We start from the raw sequence: 25,914 nt of genomic DNA on the forward strand, positions 1-25,914 counted from the left end.
AAGAGATGCAGCAAGCAGGTGAGGGGCTGGAAAGGAGCCACAGACCTGTTCAGCACTTGGCCATTGGGTCCACACCCTGGCATGGGGCACCCAAAGCAGAGCCAGCAAAGAGGACACACAGCCAGACACAGAAAACACCACACATGGAGGAGGCAGGCTGCAGGGACACCACTCTGCAGAGTCTCCTCCTCCCAGAAGTGGGTCACACACCGAAAGGACGCCCAGGCCTCACTCCTCCTCCATCACAGATGGGAGGCTAGCTCACCAGTGCTGTGTTCAAGCTCCTCCTTCCCCACCACACCAGCAGCCTTTGCCCAGCAAGACACAGCTGTGTCAGTAAAGGCTCTAGGAAGGAAGCCAGCACGCTGCCAGCATCTGGGAGCCTCTGCACTGGCAGGGAGGAGTCTGTCCCAGACACAGCATCACCGAGTGGTGGCTCAGCCCAAACCCTTCCACAGGGCTAGGAAAAGGCATCCCATGAAGGATGCATTTGCTCCCTTGTCTTAAAAAGAAAAGAAATCCAGCAGAAAGGCAAGGAAAGTGTCCAGGGAGGAAGCTGGGCTCACTGAGAAGAAAGAAAAGCAGCAGTGCAGTGGGACCAACCCCCCCAGGCATGCACCAGCCACGATGCAGGAAGCAACAGGAGCACAGGGAGAAGAGCCAGAGAGCTGCATCCTGCCAGGGCCCAGGAGCTGGGGCAGAGGCAGAGGATGCAGAGGGAGCAGGACCAGAAGAGAGTAAAGAAAAAGGAACAGAAATGCAGAGTGGTGGTGTGGGTGTTGTGTGTGATTCGACATTCAGAATCGGCCTGCAGAAGCAGACGGAGTGCACCGGGGCCAGCTCGGGCACTGTAAACAAGGTGATGCATTCCTGGGGCATGTGGGCAGCACGTGGGACACCCCACCCTGGCAGGGAGAGGGCTCCCAGCCCAAGGAGAGCAGCTCAGACCCCTGCTGTGGCAGGGCCCAGCTGCTCCCCACGTGCCTCAATGCTTCCCAAAAGCCACAGGTTAGCTGTGTGCGCCGGGTGGGGAAAATGAAGTGTCACAACTGAAAGCTCAGCCAGCCCTCCCAGGCCAAGGAGGTGCCCAGCTCCAGGCCCTGCTCAGCCCCCAAGGTGGCTGGAAGCAGAGCCAGAGCACAGCAGGAGCCAATGCTCAGGGCTGGGGATCCTACCACGGGAGAGCTGGGGGGTCCGGGGATGCTCCACACCTCAGGCTCTGCCAGCCCTCCCCACAAGGCTGGGGTGAGGAGGCAGCTCCACGCTCTCCAACCTGAGCTGAGGTTTCTCTGTTGCTGTAAAAATAAAGTGCTGAGGGGGAACACAAAAAAAAAACCCCAAAACTGGCACAAAAAAGAGCAGCCCCTGTGTCCCCCCCCCCCCCCCCCGACTGAAGGGGCTGGGGAAATACAGAAAGGTTGGGGGTTAAAAAAGAATGAAACCCAAGTTCACCTCCCCAGGACTCCTCCCTTCTCAAGGTGACTATGTACAGAGGGGCCAGGGGGGCGGCTCTGCTGCACCACCTAATGCCCCCCGGGGAAGGCACCGCCCCAGCCCGGATCCCAGCTCCCCAGCTGGAGCCTCGCACCGGGCCCTGCCGCAGCCGGGCAGGCGCCGGGGCGGGCAGCGCCATCCCCTCAGGCAGCAAACCCAGCCCGGAGGGGAAGGAGCGCTGCCGGGGGAGCAGCAGCCCCCGGCCCGGCCTCACTGCACCATCACCACCGTGGTGTTCACGACGGCGGCGGCGGGAGCGATCAGCTCCACCAGCGCCTCGTAGGTGCCCACCACGAAGCCCACGAAGCCGAAGAGGCTGATGAGGAGGTCCTTGGCGATCAGCAGGGGGTGCATCCCCTCCGTGTAGTAGGTGGCGATCTCCAGCAGCGGGGGGAAGATGAGGGCCAGGGCGCTGCTGCTGACGGAGCCCACCAGCGAGATGACGATGTCCAGGCGCGGGATCAGCACGGCCAGCACGCCTGGGGAGGGGAATAGAGTAGAATAGAATAGAATAGAATAGAATAGAATAGAATAGAATAGAATAGAATAGAATAGAATAGAATAGAATAGAATAGAATAGAATAGAATAGAATAGGGATAGGATTAGGATAGGATAGGATAGGATAGGATAGGATAGGATAGGATAGGATAGGATAGGATAGGATAGGATAGGATAGGATAGGATAGGATAGGATAGGATAGGAATAGGATAGAATAGGATAGGATAGAATAGAATAGAATAGAATAGGGATAGGATAGAATAGGATAGGAATAGGATAGAATAGGATAGAATAGGGTAGAATAGAATAGAATAGGGTAGAATAGAATAGAATAGAATAGAATAGAATAGAATAGAATAGAATAGAATAGAATAGAATAGAATAGAATAGAATAGAATAGAATAGAATAGAATAGGTTGGAAGAGACCTTCAAGATCATCACCTCCAACCCTTCACCCAACCCAACCCACCTAAACAACTAACCCATGGCACCAAGCACCCCATCCAGTCTCCTCCTGAACACCTCCAATGATGGTGACTCCACCACCTCCCCAGGCAGCACATTCCAATGGGCAATCACTCTCTCTGTGTAGAACTTCTTCCTAACATCCAACCTAAACCTCCCCTGGCGCAGCCTGAGACTGTGTCCTCTTGTTCTGGTGCTGGCTGCCTGGGAGAAGAGACCAACCCCTGCCTGGCTACAACCTCCCTTCAGGTAGTTGTAGAGAGCAAGAAGGTCTCCCCTGAGCCTCCTCTTCTCCAGGCTAAGCAACCCCAGCTCCCTCAGCCTCTCCTTGTAGGGCTGTGCTCCAGACCCCTCCACAGCTTTGTTGCTCTTCTCTGGACACATTCAAGAGTCTCAATGTCCTTCTTAAACCGAGGGAACAGGACTGGACAAAGTACTCAAGGTGTGGCCTAACCAGTGCTGAGTACAGGGACAGAATGACCTCCCTCTTCGGGCTGGCCACACTGTTCCTGATGCAGGCCAGGATGCCATTGGCCTTCTTGCCACTGGCCACTTGAAGCCATGGTTTAGTTAGTCACAGAATCACAGAATCAATAAGGTTGGAAAAGACCTGAAAGATCATCAAGTCCAGTCCTGAGGTGTTGGGTCAGACTTGGTGATCTCTGAGGTCTTTTCCAACCTTATTAATTCTATGATTCTATGACCCCCCTGCCAGCCCCACCATGGGGAGGTCATCACAGGGGTCACAGAGCACTGGAGCAGGCTCCCCAGAGGGGTTGTGGAGTCTCCTTCTCTGGAGACTTTCTAGACCCATCTGGATGTGTTCCTGTGTGACCTGCACTGGATTCTCTGCTCCTGTTCTGGCAGGGGGCTTGGGCACAATGACCTCTGGAGGTCCCTTCCAGCCCCTAACATCCTGTGATGCTGTGATCTGCTGGAATCACACCTCTTCCCTTTTCCCTGACACAAGAGCTCCTCATTTGGCCAGCAGCTCCCCCCAACAAGAAGCAATTCCTCTGCTGTGTGGAATTCAAGGGCAGCACCCAGACCAAAGCCTTTCTGTCACCCTGGGCACCCCCACAGCCAGCCCCAGGGCCAAGCACATTGGGTGCCCCAGCAAAGAGATGCTGCTGGCAGAAGAGCAGCTGCTGGCATCCCCAGCCCCCCTCTCCTGAGAGCCAGCACTCCTGCTCCCCACACCTGGGGAGCCTTAAAGCCTCAGAAACCCCATGAAAGCAGGGGATGGGAGGGGAAAGCCAACCCCCCCCAGCCCAAAGAAATCCCTGTGGCTTGCCTGTGTTTAGAGCAGCTCCAGCAGCTGAGCACCTGCAGCACAGCCCCAGGGAGAACATTTGCTAGGGAAAAGCTGCAGCCAAGGAAAATCCCCTGGGAGGCTTCTGACAACTCCTGCCCAGCAGAGCAACCTCCAGCATACTCCTACTCCCCATCCTTCTGCTTTGAGCCTGGGGAGGATGAAGGGAGGGTTCCTTCTCCTTCCAAACAGCCCACAGCCACCACCAGCTCTGGGCTCCTCTCAGGGCATCACTGTGTTGGCATGTGGGCAGCAGATCTGCAATAAAGGACCATTAAGGTCCCATTTCACAACTGAGAGCAGTGCCCCTTGCAGCACTCAGACCAAGCCAGCTCCCCACCCTCAGCACTCAAGTGTGGTTGCTGCTGTTTGGTCAGAGGAAGGCTGAGGAAAAGGCAATGAGAGCTTTGCCCAACAGAGCATCCTCTGCAAGCAAAGCAGACTCAGTGCTCAACCCAAGTGACCAAGAGAAAGAAACTGATTGATTTGTTGCTTTGAAAGCTCTGCTTAGAATAAGGAGACACCAAGCACTGTGGCAGCTACAGCCTCAGTGGAGAAGGGACATCTCAAGGATCCTCACTGGAGGGACTTTGTTTGCTCCCTGGCAATCAGCTGCAGCCCAAACAGGCTGCTGGAGCCTCCCTGAGCCAAAGATCACCCACAGCACTGCAGGAGAGACTGACAGCAGGCCAAGACACCAACAGGAGATGCTGCTGCACATCACCACCACCCCTGCTCTGCTACCATCTAGAGGCAAACCATCCCTCCACCATGGGGAGCAGCAGCAAAGGTGCCTGCTGAGCTGACCTGGATGAAGTTCAGCCCAGTGCTCAGCCCTGCCCAGAGCTAAGGCAGCGCTCTGCCAGCTCTCTGCCTCGGGCAGCGTCCCTGCTCCGGCAGCCTGCGGGGAGAGCACAGCAGCTGACCACCAGCAGCACCCTCAGCCTACCCCAAACGACTCTGGGGGCCCAAAGTGAACACAATTGTTAAGCTTCCTCCTTCCAAAGCAAGCAGAACTGAAGCCCCAGCTGCAGCCCTCAGCCTGGGGGGGCAACGGTCGTGCTTCCCGCAGCTATAATTCAAAGGCTTCTCAACTGGGCTGGTTTTGAAGTCTAAGCTTGGAAGACACCCATACAGCCAACTGCATCCTCTCCTTGGAAGCCAAAGCCATGATGTGGGCTTGTTCTGTGGCCACACAATCACCTGGTGAATATTCATGCAGCCCCCCCCCACCCTCCCTCCCCCGGCTGCTTTTATCTTTGCCAGCAGCCTGAGCCATCTCCCACAGGGAAAGGGGAGGAGGCACAAAGGAACCAGCATCCTCCTACCAACACTTTGCATTGCCTCCCAACCCCCAGATGGGAGGGCAGAGCCACTGCTGGTGCCTAAAGCCATGCCATCACTCCAAGTATTCACCTCCCTGGCCAATGACACCCCAGTGTCCCCCAGAAGAAGCTCCCATCCCATAGGCAGGCTCTGAGCCCAAGCACAGCACAAGGTGGAGCATGGCAACATCTCATCCCTGCACTGTCCCTTCAGCTGCAGGCATCAGGGCAGAGTGGGCATCAGGAGCTCTGCACAGGCAGATGGGGCTTGGTCTGCATCTGCTAATGCAGCACTTCTGGCCCATTACAAGCAAGAGCCCAGAAACTAGCAGCACCCTGCTCTGTCAGCTCCACCCCCTCCAGTTAGTACCACTCTCCTCTCACTTCCAAACCAAAGCCAGCTGGGATGCAGAGCCAGGTCCCTGATGCTCAACTCTGGTGCATCAGCAGCATCAAGCCACAGAGAAAAGCTCTTTTTCAGCAGCTGATGCCCAGGAGCTCAGTCAAGCATCTGAGCTCAGTCAAGCATCTCAGCTGTGCTGACAACAGCTAGGATTTAGCCAGCTCAAAATCTGATACTCCTGCACCTGAACTGCTCCACTCCTTTCCAGCAAGACCTGCCCTGAAGCATGCTCCACACCCCAGCAGGCTGCCACAGGCACACTGAGGCTGTAGTTGTGGCTCCTGCAGTGCTGTCAGTTGTGTTCTGCTGTGCTACCTCCTGCAACAAGGACACCCCTTCCCTTGCAGCCAGCACCCCCTCTGCAGCCATGTCCCCATCACACAGGCACAAGGAGCCTGGCTGCAGGCTGCCTGTGCAGAACAGCTCCAGGCTGGGCTGCCCTGGGCTGGGCCAGGTGCTGGGAGTGCTCCCTGCAAAGCTCGATGGGACTCGATGGGCTCCTGGAGGTGCCACCAGGAGTATCCCAGGCATGAGGCTCCACAGGGATCTGCCACCTCCAGGTGATGTGGAAAGTTTACTACTCCTCAGTGGGGCTGGAACTACAGGATCCTTGAGGTCCCTTCCAACCCTGACAATTCTATGACTGGAAGGGCAGTCCCACAAAAGAGAGGGCAGAGGACCCCTGCAGCTTCTGCTCTGAGGTGCAGCGAGGTGCAGGAGACCCCTTGCTGGGAGGGCATTCATGCAATCATAGAATCCAGGCTAAGCAACCCCAGCTCCCTCAGCCTCTCCTCACAGGGCTGTGCTCCAGACCCCTCCCCAGCCTTGTTGCCCTTCTCTGGACAACTTCAAGTCTCTCAATGTCCTTCTTAAAGTGAGGAGCCCAGAACTGGACACAGGACTCCAGGTGTGGCCTAACCAGTGCAGAGCACAGGGCACAATGACTTCCCTGCTCCTGCTGGCCACACTGTTCCTGATGCAGGCCAGGATGCCCTTGGCCTTCTCGGCCACCTGGGCACACTGCTGGCTCATGATCAGCTGCTGTCAACCACTACCCCCAGGTCCCTTTCTGCCTGGCTGCTCTCCAGCCACTCTGACCCCAGCCTGTAGCATGGGGTGCAGGACCCAGCACTTGGACTTGTTGAATGCCCATCTGTCCAGCCTGCCAAGGTCCCTCTGCAGAGCCCTTCTGCCCTCTAGCAGATCACCTCCTGCCCCCAGCTCGGTGTCACCTGCAAAGCTACTGATGACTGCCTCAAGCAAGGCAAGGGGTGAAGGCACCACCAGCCCACATCAGGAAGGAGGTGGCACAGCCTGGCAGAACTCAGAAGCAGCTGCTCTGTACTCACAGGTGAGGCTGACCAGGGCCACCCTGAGGAGCAGGTTGATGAGCCAGCCCCAGCGCTCCGGGCCGCGCGCCACCAGCGGGGGGATGATGATCTCGGCCGGCACGTAGAACTGCACGGCGTAGGTGAAGAAGATCCCAAAGGAGAAGAGCAGCTTGACAGCTTGGTACAGCCTGCAGACAAGAAGGAGGGAGAGCCAGTGAGCCATGCTCTCACCCCAGAGCCTGCCCCATCGATGGCAGAACTCAGGAAGGGAACACTGCCAAGAAGGACCTTCGTGGTCTCCCCTCCGGAAGGCTCCCTGGAAAAATCAGAGGTGATGCATTCAGGCCACAGAGACCTCTCCTGAGCAACCTGCAAGCCATGGCAGCACATGCCCTCACACCTGACCAGAGGCTTCAGTTCTGGCTTTGCACAGGGGTTCAGCAGGCCAGGAGCTGGGCCAGCAGCCTCTGGAGTGCTGCTTCCCCCCCAGGAACACCGGCGAGCAGAGAGCCTCAGAGCTGTCTGGACAGAGACACCAAGCACCAAGGAAACCAAGTCCCAAACCAACAAACCACTGCCCTGCTGCTAACCCATCCAAAGGCACAGGGAAGGCTGAGGTGCCCTTGGCCACAGGACCAAGAGCCTACCTTGTTTCTCCACCAGCTGAGGCACCTACCTGCCTTTCTAGATGTTCACGTGTGCCACGCTGCCCTGGGCTGTGCAAAGCAACAACTCCTCCAGGCACTTTGCTCCCTGTGCAGGGATAGAGAATCTGCACCACCTCCCCACCTGAGCAGGCTGGACTCTGCAGGTCTGCAGTGCCAGAGGATGGCTTTCTTCATCACTGCCCCCACCAGACAACAGCCCCACACCCAGCAGCACTGGTGCTGCCCAGAGCCTGCAGTCCTGACTTTTGCCCAGAGACCCAGGAGGAAGCTGCAGCCATCAGCCACCCCACAGCTTCCTCACCTTGGCCTTCACTAACAAAATCCAGCCCCTCAGCTGAAGGAAGAAAACAATTCTCCTTTCCTCCACCCTAGTGAAGATGAAGAACACCTCAGAGAGGCTGAGCAGCTTGTGCTGGCTGTGCAGAGTGAACTTGCCTCGCTGCAGGGATGTTTCCCCTACTGCTGAGCAGTACTAACACACAATCAAGGCTCCTCACCACACTCCACCAGTGAGCAGGCTGGGAGTGCACAAGCTGGGAGAGGACACAGCTGGCACAGCTGACCCCAACTCACCAAAGGAGGAAGGGGAGGATGTTCAGGGCCACAGAAGAGGAGGCTCAGGGGAGACCTTATTGCTCTCTACAACTACCTGAAGGGAGGCTGTAGCCAGGTGGGGGTTGGTCTCTTCTCCCAGGCAACCAGCACCAGAACAAGAGGACACAGTCTCAAGCAGTGCCAGGGGAGGTTTAGGCTGGAGGTGAGGAGAAAGTTCTTCTCAGCAAGAGCAATTGGCCATTGGAATGTGCTGCCCAGGGAGGTGGTGGAGTCACCATCCCTGGAGGTGCTCAGAAAGGGATTGGATGTGGCACTTGGTGCCATGGTCTAGTTAGTCATGAGGTGTTGGGTGACAGGTTGGACTTGATGGTCTCTGAGGTCCTTTCCAACCTTATTGATTCTATGGTTCCCTGTGCCAGATCCCTGCCCTCCTGAAGGTGGCTGAACCCCTGCCTGCCCACGCTGCTTTACCTCTTAAACTCTTTCCCTCAACCCACAAGTTTGCTCACTTTTACTCTGGCAGTTGTCTTCCCCACCCCTCCAGGGGGGAGTGAGTGAGTGGCTGCCAGCTGGGGTTAAGCCCTGAGAGTCCTTTTGGGCACAAGAAGGGGCAAGATAAGGAAGGGAAAGCACCAGGTGGAATTCATGGCTGTTGTGGCTGTTGAGCTGTCACTGAGCAGGCTCCTGCCTGCCATGGGGCTTGCTCCCTTCACTGTACCTTACAGGCTGCTTTTTGCTTACTCTGCTTGCTCTGCTGCTTATCACCTTGCCCTGCTGTGCCTGGGGGCATTCTGATAACAGCAACAGCCATGCTCCTGTGCTGGCAGAGGGCCAGGGCATCCTTACTGAACTGGACAGGCTGGAACTCCAGTGTGGACTCCAGCTGAAGGGATTCTGAGTTGACAGTGAGTTCACAGGGGTGCAGGAAGCCCTTGCTGCCAGCCAGGCTAGGAGCAAGAGGCAGGGCTCCATGCAATGTTAAACACCTACAGTCTGGTGTGAAGGGAGCAGCCCCACAGCAGCTAAACCATGTCCCCAGGTGCCACAGCCAAGCTTTTCTGAAAGACCTCCAGTGATAGCAACTCTACCACTCCCTGGGCAGCACATCCCAGTGCCTAAGCAGCCTTTCTGTGAGGAAGTGCTTCCTGATGCCCAACCTAAACCTCCCTGGTGCAGCTTCATACCATGACCCCTTGTCCTGTCACAGGTTGCCTGGGAGAACAGCCTGACCCCTACCTGAGTACAACTTCCTTTTAAGCAGCTGTAGAGGGTAATAAGGTCCCCTCTAAGTCTCCTCTTCTCCAGGCTGAACACCCCCAACTCCCTCAGCCTTTCCTCACACCACTTTCCCTCCAGCCCCCTCACCAGTCTCTTTGCTCTCCTCTGGACCTGCTTTGAGCAGGTGGATCAGCTTGGGGACTTTTCTGATGACCTCTCCAAGCTAAGTGATCCTGGAATCCCACTGGCAAGCCAAAGAGAAAGCTGCCCAGAGTCCAGAGTGCATATGTGCACCCACGCATGACTCCAGAGCACAGCAGCCTCCAGCACCTGGTAGCCTTGAGCCACCTACCCCAGGGCCTGCATATCTTATCACTGTGTTTTCAGTTAAATGATGCTGTAAAGCCATAAAATGCTGCAGGGCAGCTCCTGATTGAGAGATGGCATTAGAAAAGACCCAGCAGAACGCTGGCTACCACCTGGTACAGCTCGGGCACAAGGATGACACGCTCCAAGGGCATCTGAAATGAAGGGGGGCAGCTCCAGCCTTGATGCATGCAGGGCCCTGGAGGGGAACTGCTCTGCCAGCCACAGCAACCACCTGTTAGCCAGGCCAGACCATCCCAGCTAGCTGCAAGAAATGGTTTGCACTCCTCTTGACCACAAACCCTGTCACCATCTGCTCGCAGCCGGCCGCAGGCAGCCTGCCCCTCGCTGCAGCGCTGCTTCACTCGGCAGATGCTGGGGTGAAGCAACCCTTCTGAGGCTGAGAGGAGGGATTTCTGCAGAGCACTGCAGTATTTCACAGGCCATGGTTAGGCCTTGGCACTGGGCACTGAGGAAGCTGTGGTTATGGTGCAATGAGGCTGGGATGTCCTCACTCACCCTGCAGCTCAACGATTCCTCACGCATTCTTCTAGTGACCTCCAGGCCATGGCTACAGCCAAGGAAGGCTGCAGCACCTCTGCTAGAATCCTCACCTTGTCTCCCACGCTGCAGGCAAGCCCCATGGCTTCTCATCCACAGCCTTTACAACCCAATGCCTTTCACCACCCGGGAGAAAACCTCCAGGCAAAAGAAGATGAGCCAAACACTCATTTGGAGAGCGAGTCTTCACCCATCACCTGCAGCTTCCTGCCCAGGAAGCACAGCAGTCAGGCCTGCAGCCCAGGAATCTCAGCCCTCACTTCAGGTAACTCTTTTCCAAGCCCCACATTTACAGCCTCCACCAAACATTCTGCCAGAAGGAACAAGCACAAACACCAAAGCGCTCTGTGTGCACAGCACAGCCTTGCCCAGCTCCTGCTGCCTGCCTGGGCTTCCCCAGCTGCTGCCTCCAAAGGCTTCTGGCTCCTCTCCCTGCCTGAAGAACCCCCCAGTTTCCTTCAGAAAAGTCTTGGGACAGAAAGCATGGATACTCCCAGAAACATGCACTGGAAACAGGCCAGCAAGCCACAGAAATCCCACTGCCCTCTTCTCAGGGAATGTTGTTATCCTTCAGAGCAAACACAGCTGAGCTGCTCACAGCAGCCCCAAGGGCAGCAGCACAGGGCAGCAGCCATCACAGGCTGTGGTGTGACTTGGTGCCAGGCAGAGCCCAAGCCCTGGATCTGAGCTGCCTCCCACCTTCAGGGGAAGCATAGAATCATAGAACCAATAAGGCTGGAAAAGACCTCAGAGATCATCAAGTCCAAGCTGTCACCCAACACCTCCTGACCAACTAAGCCATGGCTCCAAGTGCCACCTCCAATCCCCTCTTGAACACCTCCAGGGCCAAGCAGCAGCACTCCAGCCCCTCACTTGAGCTTGCTGAGCAGATGGCATTCACACCTACTGTGCCTGGCAGTGGGATTCAGATCTCCCTACGACACAGGCACCTTTTTCCATCAGCCCCATCCATCCTCACCAAAGGCAGGGGCCTGGCAGAGCTCCCAGACACTGCAGGGGCCGATGCAAGGTTCTCAGCAGGAGCAGGACCTTCTGCCACACCAACATCCACATCCAGCAGTTCAATCACAACACAGATCCAGCAGAAATGAAAGCCCATGCACTCAAAAGGAAAGAAACAGCCACTCCAGGAAAGCAGGCAGGAGCTCAGGCCTTGTGTATCTCTGCAGGGCTCCAGTCAGTGAGTGGAGCAGCTCAGGAAGCCTCAGCAGATCCCAGAGGAGGACAGACAGGTTTGAGGAGCTGCAGAGCTCAGCCCCCATGGGAGGGAAGGGGTATCCTCACAGCACCAGAACTCACAGGCAAACTCTTGGCTTGAGACAACCTGTATCCAGGCACAACATGGAGCCCAGCAGTGGGAGTTTGAGCTCCAGGGCTGCAAACAGGGAATGCAGCCCACACATGGAGACAGCACACCTCAGCCTCTCAGGGGGATCCCAGCTTCTGCTTAGTTTTCTATGTGCTTCCCTTGGCAAAGAGCTGCAGCTGTCACACAGTTCAACAACCTCCTAACATGGTCAGATGGGTGCTGTGTTCAACAGCTGCTTAGTCCCCAAGGAAGGGGGAAAAGGAAACTGCAAGGGGAAGGCAGGAGCTGCAAGGGAAAGGCAGGAGCTGCACCTACCCAGGCCTGGACCACCAAAGAGTCCAGGAAAGCAGCCTGACCTGCAGAGCCAAGGCCAAGTGAGACAAGCTCTGTCAAGCTCCTTTGGATGCCTTTGCTAGGGCATGGCTGATGACTCCCTGAGCTTCCCCAGGGAAGTTCCTCTAAGGAGCCACGTCCTCCATTGCCCCCTCTCCTGCCTCCCTGGCTGAGAGCCTCCTTCCTCCCCCCCCAGCCCCTCCTCTCCCCAGGGGTCTCACCAGCAGTTGGGCAGGTTGAGCGTGATGCTGGCCTGGATGTCCGCCCCGAAGCGCAGGTAGCCCAGGACCCCCAGGCTGATGTAGAGGGTGGTGACAATGGCCATGCCCACGTAGAGGATGGCTGGGAACTGCCGAGGGTTCTTCATCTTGTTCTCCAGTGGCAGCACCTGGGAGAAGAGGAGGAGGAGGAGGAGAGAGCTGCGAGTTGCCCTCGCTCCTCTCACCCCCGGGAAGCAGCGGAGGCAGCCCCGTGGCCAAGCACAGCCCCCGTGCTGGGGGGCAGGGTCACACATGGATCCAGCTGAAGGAGCTGCTGCTGGACTGCAGATCTGATTTCTCTGCTCCCATCTGGGACCCTAAAGCTCAGCAGGGCAGGCCCAGGGGAGGGTCACTCACCTTAACAAAGGGACCTGGACCTGCCCCCTCCCCTTGGCAGGAGCTGAGCTCAGCAGCACCTGGTGCCTTGGGGTGATGCCATCCATCCCACACCTTGGGTGCACGACACTCTGCACCCCAAACAGCACAGCCATGCCCAATGGGATGGGCCCACTGTCCTAAATCATAGAATCAACCAGGTTGGAAAAGACCTTAGAGACCATCAAGCCCAACCTATTCCCTAACACCTCCTGACAACTGCACCATGGCTGCAAGTGCCACATCCAAGCCTTTTGTGAACACCTCCAGGGATGGGGACTCCACCACCTCCCTGGGCAGCACATTCCAGTGGCAAATTACTCCTTCTGTGAAGATCTTTCTCCTCACCTCCAGCCTAAACTTCCCTCTGCACAGCTTGAGACTGTGTGGTCTTGTTCTGGTGCTGGCTGCCTGGGAGAAGAGACCAACCCCCACCTGGCTACAACCTCCCTTCAGGTAGCTGTAGAGAGCAGTAAGGTTTTCCCCAGCAGACCCTGGAAAGGCCAAGGTGCTTTCTCCTCTCCCACAAAGTCTCCCTGGCCAGATTTCAAGCAGGCAGGACAGTAAAAACAGGAAGGAGAGAGGCACGTCCTTCACCTCCACACTACTAACACTTGCTGTCAAATATAGACCTTCAGCAAACACTTTTATAGCTGTCCTTGGGTGGTGAGGTTTCCAAGAAGAGAGACAGTGGCAGAGCTGGGGAGGAGGCAGGAGCAGAGAAGGGTGTTTTTTATTTGCTTCTCCACCTCCAAGTCATGAGAGGAAGAGAGCATCTTGCTGCCAGCAAGAGCCCTCTGCCCTGGGCACAGCAGCCAGTAAACACTCCTGTAGTGGATTTGGCCTCCTGCAGCCTGGTGTTTACACAGCCACCTTAAATTAAGAGATGAAAACAACTTTCTTCCCCCCCCTCCTTTGAAGGGAGCTCCTGGAAACAACCCACAACGTTTTGGGGAGCCATGAAGGTCTCCAACCACCCACCCAGGCTTTTCTTTCCACAGCCACAGATGCTCTATTTCCAGCATCTCCTAGGAGAGGCACAAGCAGATCCGGCCCCACAGCGGGCTGGGGCCAGGGGCCTGCCAAAGGGAGAGCTCTGTGCCTCTGCAGCAGGGTGGGAAGGGATGGCTCACCCTTCTTGGTGGCATGCTTTTTGGCCTCCCACTTGGGCAGCTGCAGGATCCATCCAGCTCAGGATGATGTTTACAAAGCTGTGAAGGGCAAGCATCAGGAGGATGGAGCCAGGCTCTGCTCAGTGATGCCCAATGACAGGGACAAGGGGCACGGGGAGCAAGCTGGAGCAGAGCTCCTTATGTGAACAACCAGAACAAGGGGACACAGTCTCAAGCTGTTTAGGCTGGAGGTGAGGAGAAAGTTCTTCCCAGCAAGAGTTACTGGCCACTGGAATGTGCTGCCCAGGGAGGTGGTGGAGTCCCCATCCCTGGAGGTGTTCAAGAAGGGATTGGATGTGGCACTTGGAGCCATAGTTTAGTTGTCAGGAGGTGTTGGGTGACAGGTTGGACTTGATGATGTCTGAGGTCTTCTCCAACCTTACTGATTCTATGATTCTATAAGGAAAAACCTTTTCACTGTGAGGATGGCAAAGCCCTGGAGCAGGCTGCCCAGAGAGGCTGTGGAGCCTCCTTTCTCTGGAGACATTCAAAACTCACCTGGATGTGTTCCTGTGGGACCTACTCTAGGTGATTCTGCTCTGGCAGGGGGATTGGACTGGATGACCTCCAGAGGTCCCTTCCATTCCCTAATGTCCTGTGATTCCTCATCTGCAGGTCTGCCAGCAGAGCCAAAGGCAGCTGCCAGCCCCAGCAGAGCTCAAGCTACCACCAGACAGAGCCACCTGCAAAGCATGCAACCAACCTCCTGAGGTTTGGAAGGGTGTGCTCCTCTAGCCTCAGATGGAAGCAACAGGAGATAGCCTGAAGGCTACAGCTAAGGGCATCATGCAGAAGCTGGGCTCCTGCTCCCCTGCAAACACAGCTGCAGAGCAGAGCAGGTGCTCAGCAAGCCCCAGCAGGGGCCAGGCCTCCTGCGCAGCCTCCCTGCTGCCGCACGCCCAGACTTACCACCCCGATGCCTTCAAAAGCAAAGATGGCTGTGCCAAAAAACAGAGGGTAGGTCTTCCAGGCTGCTGCCAGGGGAAGGTCCCGGGGATCAGGAATGTCCTGGAAAAAAGCCCCCCCCAGAGTTCAGATGCAGGAAGGGTGGGGAGGGCCTGGCCCGCTGCCTGTGGCAGCCCCAGCGGCAGGGAGAGCCCAGCGGAGCAGAGGGCAAGCACCCACGGGCGTGAGCAGCCCCCCAGAGTGGGCCAACACCTCCCTGCTCAGCTCCCCCTGCCCCCCCAGAGAGGCTCATGGCAGGGAGGGCAGAGGGGATCCATCTGCACCTACCCTGACGATGTACTGGTAGATGACGACCAGGCTGACAAACATGGCCACGTTGGCCAGCATGGAGAAGATGGACAGGACCTTGAGGTTCTGGATGAAGGTAAGCAGCACCACAAAAGGCAGGAGGGAAACTATGTACAGCCTGGAGTCCATGGTGGGGGTCATGACCACTGTCCTGTTGGGGCTGCAGTCGTTGCTGGTCCCGTTGGCTGCAGCTACCACCTGGGGAAGCAGAGGAGGGCTTGGAGGAACCCCAGCACAGCCAAGGATCTTGGCAGCTCAGCCCAGCTGGGGCAGAAGATCACCCCAGCAGCCCACTGCCAAACACAGCTGGTCAAGCAGGTTATCAGGCAGCTGGGCAGCAATCCCTTGCCAGGAGCAAAGGTGGGACAAGACCCAGCACCTGAGCTGAGACAGCAAAACCTGCCCTGGCCCAGGCTCTCCGAGCACTCGACCCTGGCAGCTGAGCCTGACAAGGGCAGAGCTTGGTTTGTGCTGCCCATGTGGCCAGCTGAAGAGGCATTAAGGGTGACCTCCTCAAAGGGCCTTTTCCTCTTGCATCACCACCACACAGACAACACTACACACCCCTTTGGTCACCCAGTGCCCTCTTCCCATCCAAAGACACCTGGCAGCCACTGCTGGCCCCCAGCTTTGCTTTCTCCGTGGGGAGTCAGCCTTTCCTGGGGTTCTCTGTTCATCCCAAAGGCACTCTAGGCCACATCCTCACCTCTGCAGACAGCTCTGCCCCAGGGCCAGGGTGGCTGAGCCACCCCTCCCAAGGGCATGGGCATGCTGTCCATCCCCTATACAACCACAGCTGCTCTGGTTCAGCTACCAGGAGCCACCTGCCCAGGGCAGCAAAGGGCTGCCTGCAAATTAATTTAACCTGCTCTGGAGCAAATCCTGCCCCAGAGGAAAGGCTAAAGAGCTTCTGAGCAAATCAGCATCCTCAGTGGGAGAGGGCAGTGCAAAGCCACTTGCATCAGCAGGCCAGTACTGCTCAAGCCCCTGCCTGCCCTGCTTGCCCCTCCTTGGCTTGCTCCAAAGCCATTTTGCAGACCAAAGCTCTGCCCAGCACAACAGCACTTTGCCTGAGGTACCACCTGCACCATCACTCCCCATCTCACACACTATTCCCCACCACAAAAAGCAACCAGAAACACTCTCCATGCCAAAAACTCCAGAGCTGAAGCCCAGGGGGTTCCCAGCTGTGGTTTCAAATGGGCTGGATCTGCATGGCTTTGCATTAAGGCTTGAGCCAGCCCTCAGGCTCCACTGGGAGAGCCTGAAGAGAAAGAAGCCCACTTTGGAACAGCAGCCAGAGGCCATTCACAGGAGCAGGGGTCAGCAGCCTGGCCCCATGCTTGCACCCTGCTCTCTCCTACTCTCAGGGCTGTTGGCACCAGATCACCAACCTTCACCCACTTACTGCCTATCCCCCACAGCTGCTGCTCCTGGAGGAGAGGCAGAGCTCATCCATCCTTTCCCATCCACCAGCAGAGCCCCTCTTGCTCCCTTGGGAACCACCTCTGAAGCTGATGAGCCCCAGGGAAGAGCTGATGAAGGGCACAGGCATGGTGGTAGCAACCAGACCACTGCTGCAAGAGCAGGGCAGGAGCACACAGGGGGAAGAACACTGAGCAGTGCCTGCAAGGTGGAGGCTGGGAGCAGGGACTTGTTGTTGTGTTTCTTACAGCACAGGAGCCAGATGAGCAATTCAGAGTTTCTGTTTATTTCCTCCCAACACCTGGCAGAAGGAAACTCTTTCCCTAAAGATGTAATTAAGCTCCAGAGCCACAAGATGAGGCAAGAAACTGGAATGTAAACAGGTCCAAGAAAGGCAGAAGGTTCATGGCAGGGCTCAGTGCCCATCATACATTACCATCTACACAGAGTATCAATGAGCCTACCAACCAAGGGGGGCAGGACACCAAAGGCACAGTCCCTTGGCTCTCACTTCTTTCTTGCCTTCTATCACCAGGAACAGCCCCTGCTTCTCCTGGGGGATACAGACAGCTCCAGCACCTCTTGAAGTGGAGCAAGCCCACAGGAACCCTCAGAAAAACCAGCCCTGGTTGAACAGGAAAACCAATCCCCCAAAATACCCAGGCAGAGGGGTGGCTCCTTCCTGAACAACATCAGCTGTGCAAACCAGACCTTTGGTGGCAAACAGGACCGTGACACGGGAGCTAAGGACAACCCAAACACCCCCAGCACCCCAGCCTGCCTTCCCCTTGCCCACAGCAGAGGGAGCAAAGTCCAACCTGTCTCAGATTGTCGGCCAGAAAGACGAAGTACACACAGCAGAAGCCCAGCTGAGTGACGATCAGGAAGAGTGCCACCACACGCCTGGGGAAGGAAACGGCCCCTGGGTTAGCCAGGCCACACAGAAAGCAGCTCAGCTGGGCTGCCTGGGGCTGCACTCAGGCACTGCAGTGCTGCTGCTCTCCCCAGGGGCTCAGAGTGCAGGTCAGGGCACACTCAGCTCACTCCTGCTCAAGGACCATGCCTCCATCCCACCTCTCGGGCCTTTGGCTCTCCCGTGTCCCCCACTCCCATCTCCTCCTTAAGCTCAGGGCCAACCTCAGGAGCAAAGTGTCCTCCTTGGGCAGGACAATGCTCCCTGCACACAGGGATGGGTGGATGTGCCCAGCACCTGGTAGGCCATGATCTGTGTGATGAGGGCCATCCACAGGGCTGGTAGCATCCTTGGGAGCAGCCATGAGATATGTTTGGTGTCTGACAAGATGGGCCAGCACTGGAGGTGTTCAAAAAAGGATTGGATGTGGCACTGGGAGCCATGGTTTAGTTGTCAGGAGGTGTTAGGTTGGACTTGATGATCTCTGAGATCTTTTCCAGGCTGATTGATTCTGTGATTCTCTGCGTGTTACTTACCCCAAGACTTACTTCTCCCACCCCTTAAGTACAAGCCACATCAGCCCGGGGGTCAAGGACATCAGTGTTTATCCCCCAGGGAACATTGAGCACTTGGGGCAAGTGAGTCAAAGAACACTTAATGTGCTCATCTGCTGACACAGCTCAGAGAGCAGCCAGCTCTGCTGTCCTGGCTGCAGTACAGAATACAGAATAGACCAGGTTGGAAAAGACCTCAGAGATCACCAAGTCCAACCTACCACCCAACACCATCTGATCAACTAAACCCTGGCACCAAGTGCCTCAGCCAGGCTCCTCCTAAACACCTCCAGTGATGGTGACTCTACCACCTCCCTGGGCAGCACATTCCCGTGGCCAATCTCTCTTTCTATGAAGAACTTCTTCCTAACATCCAATCTAAACCTCCCCTGGTGCAGCTTGAGACTGTGTCCTCTCGTTTTGTCACTGGTTACCTGGGAGAAGAGACCAGCCCCCATCTGGCTACAACCTCCCTTCAGGTAGTTGTAGGTGGCAATAAGGTCTCCCCTGAGCCTCCTGCTCTCCAGCAGGTGCTGGGCTTAAGGAGAAATGCCCTGCTTGGAGCAGGGCAGCAGGTACCTGCCCCAGGCGGCGTGTGTCCGCAGCCAGGAGACAGGAGTGGCCTCCAGGCCGTACATCACAGCACCCCCATAGTCCAGGAACTGCTTCTGGAACCTGGCCACAGAAGAAAGAAAGAAAGCACATGACATCAGCCCTGCCTGCTGAGTCCCAAGGCAAATGATGACTCCTGAGGGGAAAAGCAGCCCCTGTGAAAAAGCCCAGAAGCTCCAGCACAGGCAACTCGCTGCTAGGAGGCTCCAGAGAGACCACAGGGCTTGTCGGGAGGGAAGCAGCGCTGCCCACAGGGGAGCTGCTCCTTACCTGTGGCAGAAGTGATGAGCACACTTCACCAGGATGCTCATGCAGTGCACAGCCACGACTCCCATCACCACCAGGCTCAGAGGGCCCAGCTGCAGGGGAAGAGAGAGGGGGAAGGCTGCACTCTGATGGCCGAAGGCTGAGCTGCACCACGGGGGACACCTCCAGACAAACCCCCACGGGAACACTCCTGAACCAGAGCTGCTCCCAGGAACCAGCCCCCCAGGACCAAGTAACCCCCCAGGACCAAGTAACCCCCCAGAGAGATGCAAGCTTGGCAGGAATGGTGCAGAGGAAGCAAGCTGGGGCAGTTTGGGTGCAGCTAAGCACTTCCAGCATCGTTTCTCAAGCTGTCTTGCACATCCCTATTAGACAGGGGACAAAGAGGCTGCTGTGGTCTGGCCAGGGGAAGGGAGTTTGGTTTGAATCAGTTTTCAGTCTGAGCTGTGGGAACACTGCACTGCTGAGCAAGGAAATGTGGAGCAGGGCAGTGAGGTGCCCCCACCTCCCCCAGGGACAGCAGTTGCTGGGGCATGACACAGACAGAGGAGCCAAGCACTGGGGGGGGAAGCAGGGAGAGAGGTGGCAGTGGCCACAGGCTGCATGACACCCACTGATCTCCACACAGCCAGAGCTGGGAGGCTGGGCCAGCCCATGAAGAACCCTTCAGAGGGAAGCAGGCCACCATCTCCCACCACCAGCCTTAACTGGTAACCTGCCATGGTCATAGGACCCTCAGGAGGCACAAGGCATGCTCAGCACAGACAGGCTAGGAGAAACCAAGGTGGAGGCCATGCTGAACCTGAGGAGATGCCACCCAGAGGCCAGGGAGGTAACAGCCAGCTGGGTACAGAGCCATGGACTCAGCAACCTGCCTGACCCCAGCAGAGGAAACTCCTCCAGACCCAGGCAGCAACAGTCTCAGCAGCACACAAAGCAAGCCTGAGAGGCCAGGGTGTAAAGCCCACAAGCTGCTGAGCACCAGAGGCATCTTGGTGGGGAGACACTGGCCACCAACACTGGCCATGCAAGCTGCCCAGTGCCTTGAGGTCACTCTGCCTTACCAGGATGCCAGCGTTCTTCACAGCCAGGGGCAGCCCCAGCAGCCCTGTGCCAATATTCCCTTTCAGGAGGTGGATCAGGGTCTGGTACCATCTGAAGGAGAGAAGACACAGAGATGACCATCAGCAGATGCTTGCACTCAGACCACGCAGCCATGGCTTATCCTGCTCAGTGTTCAGCAGCTCTGAGCTGCACATGGAGGTCCAGATCCTGTCCCCTGCACTCAGCTCAGCCCAGTGGGGCCAAGGCAGGAGGGAAAGAGGAGACAAAGACTCAGCATTTGCAAAAACTGGCTTTGAAACAACACCCAGCATGGGCACAGCTCAGCACCAAGGGCTGCACAAGTGGAAGGAAGTCTCTGAGGTGAAGGGACCTGTCTCCCTCGGGCAGAGAGAGCATTCTTCTGGGGGAATAAGGCAGGAGGAAACCCCCAGGTCACAGCTGCACCATGCCCAGGTACCCTCTGAAGCTGGGCATGCATTTTGCTCACCACAGCTCCCCATCAAACCAAGCAGGAGCAGGGGAATACTGGGGAAAGCATCAAACATTGCCCACTGCCAGAGAGCCCAGCTTCCCTGGAGAGCAGACAGCAACCCTGGCACAGCTGCTCACTAGATGCCAGCACCCCGTGGGGGCAGGACAACACCTCTGCCCTCACAGCCCCCCATAAAACCACCACCTGACAGCAAAGCCGGCAGGCAGCAGGGAGCCGCCACCACCACCCTGCCCAGGTGCCGAGGCGGCTGGGGAAGGAGGGAAGTGCCACTCACGTCGTCCCATTGGTCTCCCCGAAGCGCTGATAGGCCTCGGGATGGCCAAAGCCGTTGATGGCCGCGGGGGGGCTGCCCTCCGGCGTGACGTCGGTGGAGCTGTAGTCATTGTAGTCCTCGCTGCGGAGGCGCCGGGTGGACATGGTCCCTGCGGGGGGAACGGCATGAGGGCTGCCCAGCTCAACAGCCCCCTTCCCGGGCTCCTTGGGAGCAGCCATCGTGCCAGACCGATCAGCTTACGCTGCCTGAGCCAGGGCTCCTCCAGAGCTTTTATACGGCGGCAGGCTCCCGCCCCAGCCATCCCGGAGCCGGCATGTCCTAAGGTCAAAGGTGCATGGCACCTTCCCCCCGGCTCTCCCTGCAGGCTCCTGCCCCCGTTTCGGGCACACCCAGTGCCCTGGTTTCGGCCAGGATAGAGTTAACTTTCCTCCTAGTAGCTGTTTCGGTGCGAGATTCAGTGTGAGAACAGCGCTGATAACACAGGGATGCTTCAGCTGCTGCCAAGTAGTGCTCAGCCCGAGCGCAGGGTTTGTTTCCCATGCCCTGGCAGCCAGCAGGTGCACAGGAAGCTGGGAGGGAGCCCGGCCAGCACAGCCGACCCCAAGCAGCCAAAGGGATGCTCCATACCACTGGACCACGCTCAGCATAGGAACTGGGGGGGGAGTTGGCCGGGAGGGCCCAATCCCTGCTGGTGGACTGGCTGGGCACCGGCCAGCGGCTGGTGAGCAGCTCCCTTGTCTTTCTTGGAGCCTATTTCCCTCCCTTCTTGTCTCTCACTGCATTAAAACTCCTATTATGACTACAATCACTGAATTACAGAGTGGTTGAGGTTGGGAATGACCTTTGTAGGTCATCTGCTCCAGCTCCCCTGCAGTGAGCCAAGGCCACCCTCAGCTACATCGGGCTGCTCAGAGCCCCATCCAACCCGACCTTGAGAGAGCTGTTCTGCTTTATTTCAACTATTAAACTGCTCTTATCTCAGCCCACAAGTCTGACTTTTCATCCAGTTCTCCTCCCCATGCCCACTGGGGCAGGGGGGAGGAAGAAGCGAGCAGCTGCCTGGTGCTGAGCTGCCAGCTGGGCTTAAACCCCAGCCCGCAGGCAAGGATGGTGTGGTGGGATAGCGCCCATTCTGAAAGCAGGGTCCCCACAGGTGGGCTCAGAATCCTGCAGCAGAGCCTGGATGTGACCCACTGCATGTCAAGCAGGGAATGGCAGCTGTGGCACATACAGAGGGGTGAAGAGGGGCATGCTGGCAGCGTGTCCCCACCCTGGGACCATCAAGAGAACCAGGCCAGGAAAGGGCAACTGCTTTTAACCTGCAGAGTTTGCTGCATGGGAACAGTTTGTGCTTGGTGGAGGACAGGAAAAGTTTCCTTTCTTTCCCCTTTTTTCTTTTTTTAATTGAAGAATAAAAAGAATACAAAGAATAAAGCCCTTGATTGATGATGTTCCACCAGGCAGGAGCACAGACCATGGGCTGAGAGCAAACCACCCACCCCAAGGCTTCCCAGGACGAGGCACCTGCACAGCCTGGAGCTCTTTTGCTCCACTGAAAACCCCAGCAGCACCAGCACAAGCCCTCACCAAGGCCACAAGCCCTCACCAAGGCCACCAGCCTCCTGCCTTTGTCTGGAAAGCCACCAGATGCCTAAATTCCCACACGTGCCCTGAAGAGCTCCTGCTGCTTTGGCACAGCCCCCAAAAGCATTTTTGCTTCCTCCAGCCCCTTGGCCTCACCCAGCACCCCAAGTTCCCACTTGGAAGGAGCACCAGAGACAGGGAAATTATCTATCAGGCTCCTGCCATATAGCCTGGAGGCTCAGCCCCTGCCCCAGGGTTCCTCTGGGGTGTGACACTGCAGGCATCACCCCTGTCCCAGCAGCCCCAGTCCCCACCAGTGCTGGTGGGGAGCTGGGCTCAGGCTGAGCAGCAGAGAAATGTCACCACCACAAATGGGCTCATTTCCTGCCAGGCAGCTCCTAAGGCTTCTGCCAGGTCACAGGAGTGACCACAGGATGTGGCTTCAGCACAGACATCTGGCTGAGCAGAGAAAGCTCAGCTCAGGCTACTCAGGTCCTGCTCCATCCCCAGAGCCCCCAGGCATTCCCCCCAAACCCCAGCACTGCTCTCTCCAACCCTGGCTGCTGCCTGCCAAAACAAGCCAAGAGCTGCAATGGCTTGCAACCAGAAGGGAAGCAGGACTTTGCTCAACTCTGGATGCTTGCTCCACATCCAACTGTCTGGGAGCAGTTATCCAGCCCTCAGCGCTGCTTTATTTCCTGCAGCACCAGGCAACACCGGCGGCAGCAAGCAGGGCTGGGCCGTCCCCTGCAACCCCAGCTGCCAGAGCAGCAGCATGCCCAGCTGCAAGGCAAGCATGCCAGAGCTGAAGGCAGCATCACTCCTGCCCAGCCTCCTCCCTCGCAGCCAGGCCACGTAATCGTGCCCTGAACCGGCTTCACCGCTGCCATCCAGCCAGGCAGGGACGAGGAAAAGCAACAGCCTGAGTTTACACAAGGGAAGTGTTAGAAGCCATTTGTCATCGGTGGCAGGCCTGAGGGGCATGGGAGAGCCTTGGGAGGCTTGGGCCAAACTGATTGTGGGCAAGGACAGCAGGCAGAGGGGGTGCCAGGGTTGGGTCAGGCACGGATTGCCCCCCCGGGGACAGCCTGTATCTCATCTGAAGCACCCCACGGCAGCATCCTTCAGATGAAACACAACACAATTACATCAGTCTGCCTGATTGCTCCCTGCGATCTTTCCATTGTTTGTTGGTGGTTTTTTTTTTCCCCCTCCAAAGCAGGCCAGGCTGCTTTTTGCTTTGAAGAGCCAGGGAAATGGATTCATCGTGACTTGCCTTCTTTGTGCCTAGATTAAAGGTTGCGTAGCAGCAGGGAGCCAGCGCTCAGCTTCCCCCGCAGCCCAGAAGAAGCTGCAAAACTTGTCTCATCCACCTAATGAGTACTTCAAACTGAAACAAAACCCCACTGTAGCACTTCCTCACCATCACAAAGAGCAGAGGCAGCCACCCTTGCTTTCCACTTCAAACCCATCTCCTCAGCCACTTTCCTGCTGCCTTTTCTTTTCTCCACTCCCCGCACACCCTGCACTCAATCGCGGCCAGCAGCCAGCTGGGGGGAGTGACAACCCCCACGCCACCAGCCAAAAGCAAGACACAACTTGCTGCTGACCCTGACAGCTCTCCCTAGCTGAGCAGCAGCTGGATGCACAACAGGCAACAGGAAACCTCCCCAAAAAAGTGAGCTGCACAGCGAAACTCTCTGCTGCTTCCTGCCGTGCGTGGCCAGTCCTTTATACTTCCAAAGCGCTGCCTGGAACCCATGCAAGGGAGAGCCAGCACTGCCAGACCCCACTGCTGCCTTGCCCCACTCCTCTGCCCCCATGGAAGCCAAGGCCTTTCCCCAGGCTGCTGTGCTCATACCAGCACAACACCTCCCAGACACGATGGCCACGCCAGCTGTGCCCCCACAGCACCACTCCCCTGGTCCCTGTGTTACTGAGTGCTCTCATGGCCCCACACTCACCTCCCCAGCGCTTCACAGCACAGCCTGGTCCCTGCAGCAAGGCTGCAAGGCACAAACCTCCCTGGTCCCACAAGCCTCACCTCAAACCCCACCAGAGCTGCCTGGGGCTCCTTGCACCCTCCAACTCGCCCTCCCACAGTACCACACAGCACCACACAGCCTTACCAACACTTCACACCCTGGGGCTGTGCCACCCACCACGGCACAACACCCCCAGACACTCCGAGGGGAACCCCACAGGCTGCCAGCACCCCCACTGGGCACCACCAGCCCGCATCCCTGGGTACCCATGTAAGGGCTAGGCACACCTATACATCCGTGTGGGCTCTGGGCATCTACCCCAAAGCCCGGCTGCAGGCTGCCAGCACCCTGCGGGGATCTCTGGGCACCCCTGCCAGCACCCCCTGCATGCACATCCATATACCCATGTCCTACCGGCACCTTCAAGCTTCCCTGAGCACCCATGCGAGCTGGCAGCGTGCTTGCCCACCCCTGAGCGGTCATGCCTGGTGCCAGCACCCCCAGGAACCTGTGAGCACCCCTGCAAGCCGCCAGCACCCCCTGCACCCACTCAGGCACTGAGCATGCCACCCTACACGGACACGCGTACGGCACCCCATGCTCAACACCCACGAGGACTACCAGCATGCCTCTGCACCCCTGAGCACCCCTGCCCGATGCCAGCTCGCCCCTGCACCCTTGAGCACCCCCGCGGGCTGCCAGCACCCCCGGGACCCCGCCGCACCCACGCGGACCGCTGCCCCTCCCGCCGCCTTCCCGGGCACCCCTGCGGGCTGCCAGCACCGCGCTGCACCCCTGAGCCGCTCTGCACACTGACAGCCAGCTGACATCTCCCTCCCGCCCTGCCCCCGGCGCGCCCGGCCCCGGCCCCGCCCGGCCCCGCTCGGTGCCGCCCGGCCCCGCACCTCGCCGCCGCCCCGCGCTGCGCGGCCCCCGCCGGGCCCGCTCCCCTCGGCCGCGCCTCACGTGACAGCGCGCTCAGCTGACCGCGGCGTCTGCGCCCGCGCACAGGGAGCGGGGACGGCGAGGGGCGGGGCGAGAGCCGGGGCTGGAGCCTGGGCGAGGCGGGCGCCGCCTGGCGGACGAGGCGCGGCACTGCAGTGCGGCGCGGCATCGGGCTCCGGCGGTCCTGCTGTCACGAATGGTAGAATGGTTTCGGTGAGAAGGGACATTTGAAGCCCATCTAGTGCAAGCTCCCTGCACTAAGCAGGGACATCTTCAGCTAGAGCAGGTTGTTCAGAGCCTTATCCGTCCTGATCTTCAGTGTTTCCAGGGATGGGGCATCTATAACCTCCCTGGGCAACTTGGACCAGTATATAGCCACCCTCAGTATAAAAAAAAATCCTTCCTTCTCTCTAGTCTAGATCTCCCTCATCTCCCTCCTTTAGTTTTAAACCACCACAACAGATCCTGCTAAAAAGATTGTCCCCATCTCTTTTATAGGCCACTCTAAGTACTGAAAGGCTTCAACAAGGTCTTCCCAAAGCCTTCCCTTCTCCACAATCCCAACTCTCTCAGCTTTTCATCATAGCAGAGGTGCTCCAGCCCTCAGGTCATTTTTGTGGTCTCCACTCCAACAGGTCCACATCCCTCCTGTGCTGAGGAGCCACTGGAAGTGGGGTCTCACCAGGGAGGTGCAGAGAGGCAGCGTGCCCACCACATTGCTTTCAATGCAGCCCATGATGCAGTTGGCTTCTGGGGCTGTGAGCATACATTGCTGCCTCATGTCCAGCTTTTCATCCACCAGTATCCCCCAGCCCTCCTCCACAGGGCTGCTCCAAATCCCTTCATCTCCCAGTTTGTATCAGAACTGGGAATT

General features: G+C 57.6%; 1 protein-coding gene across 2 annotated transcripts; it reads right to left on the bottom strand.

Moving 5' to 3' along the window:
* Nucleotides 1-1,512: 1,512 nt before the first annotated feature.
* On the bottom strand, nt 1,513-25,063 carry LOC137453082 (proton-coupled amino acid transporter 1-like). Of its 2 annotated transcripts, XM_068162046.1 has the most exons (11): nt 25,001-25,063; nt 20,527-20,674; nt 19,759-19,849; nt 18,698-18,786; nt 18,395-18,490; nt 17,167-17,251; nt 14,903-15,121; nt 14,579-14,677; nt 12,084-12,250; nt 6,850-7,019; nt 1,513-1,973 (listed from the first exon to the last, which is right to left on the bottom strand). In XM_068162046.1, exons 2-11 carry the CDS (start codon nt 20,667-20,669, stop codon nt 1,705-1,707), a joined length of 1,428 nt encoding a protein of 475 aa, XP_068018147.1. In that variant the 5' UTR covers nt 20,670-20,674; nt 25,001-25,063; the 3' UTR covers nt 1,513-1,704. The 2 variants fall into 2 exon arrangements, with proteins under 2 accessions (XP_068018147.1, XP_068018141.1); XM_068162040.1 differs by lacking the exon at nt 25,001-25,063 and having other exon boundaries at nt 20,527-22,595.
* Between the last annotated feature and the right edge of the window lie 851 nt (nt 25,064-25,914).

Source organism: Melanerpes formicivorus, unplaced genomic scaffold, assembly GCF_026170545.1.
Source record: "Melanerpes formicivorus ecotype bairdi unplaced genomic scaffold, bMelFor1.0.p_v2 SCAF_2, whole genome shotgun sequence".
Taxonomy (NCBI): Eukaryota; Metazoa; Chordata; class Aves; order Piciformes; family Picidae; genus Melanerpes; species Melanerpes formicivorus.